Raw genomic sequence first — 8,360 nt, forward strand, 5'->3', positions numbered from 1 at the left:
CCTAGTTGAGCAATGTAAGATGTTTGGAGTTCCTTCTTCAAGGCAACGTCTCTATTTCTATGGCTAACATCAAGGATTTTGGTTGAAAATACGCTGAGAGAAAAAATCAGGACTTTCCAAGGAATGAGTTGCCCAGTACGTGCATGAGCCAATACCATAGTAGGGTGGGGTCAATTTTGTGCTCAAAAAAAGCAGTAGTTCTGCAAAACAATTATAATAGTAAGGAAAATCACAAAAGGACTAAGAACTATCCATACTAAAGAGTTATCCAATGAACGTGAATTAACTATATGGCACTGGCCCAACCAAAGGCTAGTTGGGAAATCAATGTGTGTGTTTAGTTTTAACAGTCCTATCAATAAGTGAGCCATACAATTAATTTCATAATTTAAATAAAAAGTTTGTTATAAGGTTAAAATATTCTGAAATATCTACGTTAAGAATTGTAACAAATGGAGAGTTGCATAAAGTCCAATAAAATTTGAGAATTTATAATAATAATGAGTTTGAAAAAGGAACACAAGATTGAAACAAGGTGTCAAATCCATCAGGTAGTCTAGGTTCCAAGGTCAGGGTCCACTTACCTGCTATGCTCCCCTGCGCTCAGCCCTCCCTTCCCCTCCCTCTCCTCTCCCTCCCCTCCCTCTCCTCTCCCTCCCCTCCCTCTCCCCTGCGCTCACCCCTCTCCTCCCTCCCCTCCCTCTCCCCTGTGCTCAACCCCCTCCCCTTCCTCTCCCTCCACTCAGCCCTCCCTCCTGTTAGTCCTCCTTTAGTACTGTTCATCGCAGTGGTTGGGAGGCTTTCACATCCACCCTTCTCCTCTACTCCCCCTCCCCCCTTCATATACACGTTGAGGGTGGTTAAGAAGCTTCTGGATCTTCGAACCTTCTCAAGTTCGTTGGGGACCTATTCGCAATACATTTACGTTGATCGCGCCTCCTAAATTTTTTTCCTTGCCTTAGCCTAATTCCTGTGCCCCCCCCCCTCCACACACATAGATATTAAATAATAGCGCCATTCTTGTCATTGAGGGGCCCTATTCATTTGGAGTTGCAACATGAGCTGTTCCCACATTATTTGAACTTTGTTCTTCCTATTTCTCCTCTTCATCGCTTGTAGGAATGTCCTCTGAGAAAAATAAAATTAATTTGTGCATAATTTGGTAATTTTTTGTCAAGCCATGGATTGAGAGTTTTTCCATGAAAAACACAATGTCTTTGTTAGGTTGAAAAGTACAAGGAGAGTTTCTCCATTAAAAACACAATGTTTCTACGATCGAGCCATCTATGAGAGTTTCTCCATGAAACACACAATGTTTATATTTGGTTGAAAAGTAGGCATCTCAAACATTGCACGTAACAAATTCTATTACTCTAATGTGAATCAATCGATTGCTTTTCCACCTAGGTTTTTCCATCATGTATGACATTTCACTTTGCATGAAAAGTAAAAAGGTATTAGAAACTAATGAGAAGAATTGATGAAAATACTCCAATGCCATAAATAACCATGTAAGCTCCTATCGAGCTTTTATGGCTTGTGAGCCGTGCTCAAGGAAGAACCATATTTGGATTGTGGGTTGTGAACATAATAGTACTTTCTAAGTGGATAGGGAATGCAATAAAGCACAATGTTATGGATTGCAAAATACCACAACTCACAGCCACACAAAACTTCATGACTTTGAGCTCATTTGAGATGCACGAATATTGGATCCTCCCGTGTGTGCATGCATTTAATGAGAGGGTTAAGAAGCTCTTGATCTTCTTTTCTAGGGTGTGAAACTCTACAACTACTTAGGTACGCAATAGTGTTCTTTAGATTCACGAACTGAGTGATTAAGCTTGTTACTAATTATCTACATTTTCTGCATCCGATTCTGAATGCTTAATCATATCTCTATCACCACGCAATTGGAATCAATGGCCACATCATTAAATCTTGCATGAACTTTTGACTTTTCTTTTTCCATTGACAAACTTTGTTCTACCATAAACTTTCAATTACCAAAAAGTATATCATTTATAGGAAAAAGGAAAAAATTCTCGACTTTCGACATGGTAATTGGTAGAAAAAACACCCCGATAACAACGAAATCGATGTCAAAATGTAAGCAATTGACAGACATGACATTGAAAGTAGACTTCAAAAGTAATTGGCACTCCAAAGAGAAAACCTTTTATGTATCATAGATACAATGTGTATCCCCATTATGTCTAGTGTGTCCCTTGCAAAGTGTGCTTCTCTTGGAATAGAGTACATATAGTCTACAAAAAGCCTCATATTTTATCCAAACTCCTTAAACTAGGTTCCATTTTACATGGGCAAAAATTCTATCAAATTTACCAAAAGATACATCATTTACATGAACAAGAAAAAGTTATCCATTTCCCCTTTTCCATTTGACATGATTATTTCCAACATTGGTAAGGGCATGATCACGATTGCCACCTAGTTCGACAAAGGTTGTGGAGGAGAAATCCGAAGCTCTATGGTGCTCTTGCAAAGCAACAAAAGTAATTTTCACTTGATGAGCATTTACAAATAAGAGGAAGGGGAGGGTTGTGGCGGTAGGGAGGGCATAAATGCACAAATGAAGAAATGCAGAAATCAGGGCGGGATGATTGGCAGAACCAAAACAAGGGAGAAATGCACTCTTGAAACCCAAAAAAAATCTCAGTACAAATTCTAAGAAAAGTTATTGCAAACTAGAAATGCACTCGAAACCACAAAAACAACCAATTCCAAAAAAATCACAATTCCAAATTTCCGTCTCAAATTCAATTAGACCTTCCCCAGGTTCAATCTAGACCTCCCCCAGGGCATGCCTGACGTTTACTGGCAGTCCAAAGGGCAAACCTTTTATGATACATACGTCTACTGAAATAGTGTGCCAGGCTACAAAAAGCCTAGTGTTTATCCAAAACCCTTCTTAAACCCTGTCTCGCCAACCTCTGCCCGGTTCTTTCATCATCTTTTGCACATTGACACTAACTTCGAAATAAGAATTCAAGAAAGGTTGACAGGCCGCATGGTACAGCAGAAGCAAGGCGCAAACTATACATTTTTAGCAATTCGCACACCGACAGCAGAAACAGTTTAGCATCAGAGCTTGCTGGCGTTGATGATCACAAGCATCAGGATTGTGGCAGCAAGATCACAAGCATCAGAATTGAGGCAGCAAGATCACAAGCATCAGAATTGAGGAAGCAAAACGTGCAGAGAAGAAACTGAACTGTTGCACCAACAAACAACAACAAGATTCAAACAAAGAGAGGGAGTCCTCTGCACGCTTCTGTCTTGCCAACAGCTTCACCTACTGGCCTATTTTCAGCTTTCCTTCCCTGCTTTTTGGGTCCCCTTTCCGCATCCTTCTTCCTTGCTCACCTCTTTGCTTCATCTCTACCTAATCAACCACTTCTTGCTCCCGCATCCTCCTGTTTCTTATCGCACCAAACTTCCGGCTTCCACCTTCAATCTTCATCCCCTCCTCAGCATATCTTTCCTTGGATATATATCCTTTATATAATGCCGACCCCTCCCTTGAGTAGCCTACCGGCTTCTCTGCGCTTGGCACCACAACCTTCCTTCATGCCTTCCTCTTCCGACCGACCGCCCTTGCCATACCCATGTGCCCGACTTCGACCGCAAGTGCTTATAAGCCTCCCGGTTGTAGCGCTCCTCAACATCGATCGGCAAAATTCGGATATTTGCTTTGCCGCCCTTTCCCCTACTCCGATCGGCCGTTTGTCGTTGCTTTAGAAGGTATGTCTGGTCCTATATTCCAGGCTAGGAAGAAGACATAGCTGTGGTAGTGGCTGGAGATCATTACTACTCAGGATTAAGGTCTACGGGCTTGCGATTCTTTCATCTCCCCTTCGCCTTCCAGCATGCAGACCAGGCAAGCACATTGGGGCTGCTGCATCTTGCTACTGTCTCTACTAGCGCTGAGATGTCCAGGGAGGGTGATTTCTCTTCAGGAGGCGCCTGCCGCCTGCCTCAAACAGGGAGATGCGATTTTTGAGAGTGCGTTAGGCGATCCTGGAATGACAGACCCAAGAGTAAGAGTCGCGCTTGAGTCTTGGAACTTCTGCAACAAGGTGGGCAATGAAAGTCCGGGCATGCCAAGCCCAAGACAGGCTGATTGTTCGGACCTGCAGTGTATATCTGAAACAGGTAATAATAGCTTGCATGATTCTTTTCCATCGCAGTACAAAAGGGTTCTCCCCGAATTCACTTTGTTCAAATTGAACTTCGGTATTCAAATGAAAGTTATATTTCACTCAAGCCTCAGGAGTCAGCATTCCGATGGGTATCCCCGAGAAAATTGCAAACCAAATGCCTTTAGGCTTGACATATGTATGGGACGTTTCTAGTTTCTAGAGCAAAGCATATGATTTTTTCAAGTGCACCGTCATGCTTGTGAAAGCATCTTATCTTGCCTGAATTATGGAACATATCGTGACTTCCAGAGCACAGCATGCGACTGTTTGTGCACTTTGATTCTGATGCTTGTCCAATTTAGATCTTTCAACGTGACGTCTGAGGTGGATGCTGAGCTACGCCTATATGTAATTCCTTGTGTTCGAATTACAGAAATGCTGTGAATATGTTTCATAATTTGCGAATGTGAGTACAGTTTTTGTGTGTTTCTCTAAGCTCTTGCTCTCAGGGAAGCAGTTCTAGCCACTGCCTAATCAACAACCACTAATTTCATCTTGTCCTTACGGTTTGGGTCTCTAATTATCTTGTGGGTTGTTTGTTTCCAGGTCCTTGCAATGTCCAGTACCTTGTCACACCTGAGGATAATGCGCTTAAATCAGGACAAGCGTTCCCCCAGGGTTCTTTCTCTGACTTTTCAAACCCAGACGATTATGCCGTGGAGAAAGAGCTCTACTTGGCTTCGCTTTGTGAGGTGAAATCTGAACCTGGTCCCTGGAATTTCTGGATGATTATGTTGAAGAACGGCAATTTCGACGTCAATTCTGGGTTGTGTCCTTCAACTGCACCCCCAGCCCCCAAGCTTCCGAGGCATTTCACTACAAAGACCGTCAAAGCAAAGGGGTCATTTCCGTGCTTTGGAGAAGGCTGCATGAACCATCCCATAATCTACCATAACCGGTCAACGATTCAAGCGGCATGCTCTCCTGGAATGAACACTACAAATTGCACTGCTGCTTCTAAGCAGGCGGCCTTGAGTGGCAGCTTCTACGGCACGTATGATTTGGAGGGTGGTCTCGGGAAGGGAGCGATCGGGTCCAACATGTCGTATTTCTCTGTAAATTGGGAGAAGGATGCGAACAATGGAAGCTGGATGTTCCATCACATGTTAAGGGTGAATGCGAAGTATCCATGGCTGATGCTGTATCTGAGGGCCGACGCAACGAAGGGATTATCTGGAGGCTATCCATACGAAACGCGTGGGATGATGGTGAAGGTATGTATTCCAAAACCAAACGCTGTCGCCTAAATAGACCAAGTATCTCTAGAACAGTACTGGTCGCTTATGTTTGAACTTAACAGTTTGAAAATAGCAAAGTTTCTCTCTTTTCTTTTTTGGGGGGAACGAGCAAAATGAACTTTATTGATTGAAATAGAACTATACAAAGAAAAGTAAATTATCAGCTCCTAGGATTGCGAAGCTAAAAAGACAAGCACTTCCCTTTTCACTTGGAGTGCATATTCAACACGAATGCTCCATGCTTGTTTAACAAATCTTTAGGTTCGGTGCTACATTAACATGTGTTGTCTCTTGTTCAAAGTGGTCATGGAATATATGATTTACTATTGATGGAACTAGGTTTGGGGTAACAATTTAGGTTTCAAGGCAAGCTCTTTGACGTTGATAAATCTTTAGGTTGGGAGCCACATTAAATATGAATCTCTAATGATCCATGCTTGTTTAACAAATCTTTTAGGTTGGGTCTTCCATGCTACATCTTGTATGTTTACATGAAAATGTGAATTGTCGTTTGCTAGTGATTGTTGTCATTGATTGAATAATGTGATGCATGTAGGTGCCAGAGTCCCCCGATTTCAAAGTGAAGCTGACGTTGAATGTTGTGAGAGGTGGAGGGCCACAAAGTCAATTCTACTTATTAGACATCGGAGGTTGTTGGAAGAATGATGGAAGCCCATGTGATGGCAACACTACTAGTGACGTTACTCGCTATAGTGAAATGATCATCAACCCTGCCACAGATAGTTGGTGCACGCCCACAAACCCGGGCCTTTGTCCCCCCTATCATGTGGACGCTGCCACTGGTCGTCGTATTTATCGCAATGACACCGCCCACTTTCCCTATGCTGCTTATCACCTCTATTGTGCACCAGCTAATGCAAAATATGTAGAGAGACCCTTCCATGTTTGTGATCCCTACAGTAACCCACAACCTCAAGAGCTTGTGCAATTACTTCCCCATCCTGAGTGGGCAGTGCATGGCTACCCATCCTCCAAAGGGCAAGGTTGGGTGGGCCAACCCACCACATGGATCCTCGATGTTGGTGCACTAGCAGCACGTCTCTACTTCTACCAGGTGCTCTCGCTCTCTCTCGCTCTTTCTCTTTCTCTTAGTTAGTGAAATGTAACTAGGACTATACGTACATTTGAGTATTGTCTCCAAGTTGAATAGGTAAGCATAAGATATGGAGGGATGGAAAGTTGGGTTGAGGATAAGAATTAGTATAGTTTGAGAGTGGAAGGAGACATAGACATGATGTATTGTGCTTATTATAGTAGAAATACATCATAGGAAGACCACCACCAACATTATACTTTTTGATTAGGTGTGTTCATTGAACCATGAAAGGTCGTATACTTGAAGAACAAAGAGCTAATGGGTATATATTAAAACAGGGGATCCACAGGTACATTATGAGTCTTCCACTTTTTAAGTTTGGGCCACCACGTAAAGGAGCACCACTTTCATGTAGAAGAGAGCCACTTTGTTAGGCACTAATTGTAGCTGCTACCCAAGGGATGAATCTTTTTGTTTACCATTTACTATTAGGAGTTGTCTTTTTGGAAGCATCCTTTCATGTGGAAGAGAGTGTCCACTTTTGTGAGCATTAATGGAAAACCTTACCCACATGCAAGAGCATTAACAATAGGCACCTTGACCTAGGCACACATTTCATCATGCTATTTCAACATCGAGATATTTTGCATACATAGGAATATTGCATAGGATTTTGGGTGTGATCTTATTCCATCAAGATGTGACTACATGCTTTTATCTTCATCTAGGCTTTGCACATTATTTCAGCCATAAAAGACGTATAAGGGGGGGGAAGGTGAGTATTTAGCATTCACGCAATGAATTTTCATTGATTACAACGCACAAGGGTTCTCGAACCTTGATTATAAAATGCTAGACATTACCTTTGTTTTGAGCATTAAGCCATGCTTGCCTTTTATCAATCGTATGGTGTGATAACTTAACTTTTGAAAAACAGATTTCATTAAATAAATGGAAAATCAACTCTAGGGATAGTCTATCCCAAAAGAGTATATTTTCTTGGTAATTAGGGATGCTACTTTATTACACCAGTAATGGTTTATTCCTCATCTTTCACATGGTTTCTCATGTATGTGCTCTAGTCTATCCCAAAAGAGTATATTTTCTTGGTAATTAGGGATGCTACTTTATTACACCAGTAATGGTTTATTCCTCATCTTTCACATGGTTTCTCATGTATGTGCTCAACATCACATATCCTGATCTAGTACTTTAAAACATTCCATGTTAGTACTCTCAAGAGTGCATTCTTTCCATATTCATAGATTATTTTTATTTAAAGAAAGTGTTTTAAGCTTTAAGATGGTAGAAATCTCTCTCTCTCTCTCTCTCTCTCTCTCTCTCTCTCTCTCTCTCTCTCGCATGTCTAATAATTTTCTTGCTTTCAAAATCTCAGGATCCAGATACTACCCCTGCGATAAGAAAATGGCCATCCATTGATGTAGGCACTGAAATTTACATAAGTGGACAAGATGAGGTTGCAGAATGGATTGTGAGTGATTTTGATGTACTTATACCAAAAGGCAATGTCGCTTAAACATGAGAACATTCTTCATCCTTCAAATGATTTTTTATGAGTTGATTGGATAGGTTGGTATTTTTTAATTCAACTCCTTTGAAGCAATTGAGTAATCTTTTGGAGCTTGGTATCTTTTTAAATTTATTATTGTATTACTTGCATTAATGGATGTGTAAATCTCTTTCTTTTAAGATTCACACTTAAGTGATTGTTACCTCTTGTAATGCATCTAAATTAAAATTTTGTAATGACCAAACACATATGGTATCTTAAAGATGATATAGAAAACACATATGATTGATGAATGGATTGATCTATGGGTC

General features: G+C 41.2%; 1 protein-coding gene across 2 annotated transcripts; it reads left to right on the forward strand.

Annotated features, from left to right (window-relative positions):
• The first annotated feature begins 3,164 nt into the window (after window positions 1–3,164).
• LOC147886349 (uncharacterized) lies at window positions 3,165–8,102 on the forward strand. Of its 2 annotated transcripts, XM_087395559.1 has the most exons (5): window positions 3,165–3,765; window positions 3,890–4,176; window positions 4,770–5,437; window positions 6,018–6,536; window positions 7,915–8,102. In XM_087395559.1, exons 2-5 carry the CDS (start codon window positions 3,891–3,893, stop codon window positions 8,053–8,055), a joined length of 1,614 nt encoding a protein of 537 aa, XP_087251685.1. In that variant the 5' UTR covers window positions 3,165–3,765; window position 3,890; the 3' UTR covers window positions 8,056–8,102. The 2 variants fall into 2 exon arrangements, with proteins under 2 accessions (XP_087251685.1, XP_087251684.1); XM_087395558.1 differs by having other exon boundaries at window positions 3,165–4,176.
• Window positions 8,103–8,360: the final 258 nt, after the last annotated feature.

This window comes from Dipteris shenzhenensis, chromosome 24 (genome assembly GCF_047967505.1).
Source record: "Dipteris shenzhenensis isolate YYH24624 ecotype China chromosome 24, Dip_SZ_1.0, whole genome shotgun sequence".
In the NCBI taxonomy this organism is placed as follows: domain Eukaryota; kingdom Viridiplantae; phylum Streptophyta; class Polypodiopsida; order Gleicheniales; family Dipteridaceae; genus Dipteris; species Dipteris shenzhenensis.

Coding starts and splice junctions, on each gene's coding strand:
- LOC147886349 (XM_087395558.1), top strand. CDS start 3,891: ATGCAGACCAGGCAAGCACATTGGGGCTGCTGCATCTTGCTACTGTCT. Junction 4,177..4,769: donor GCAGTGTATATCTGAAACAG/GTAATAATAGCT, acceptor GTTTGTTTCCAG/GTCCTTGCAATGTCCAGTAC. Junction 6,537..7,914: donor CACGTCTCTACTTCTACCAG/GTGCTCTCGCTC, acceptor TCAAAATCTCAG/GATCCAGATACTACCCCTGC.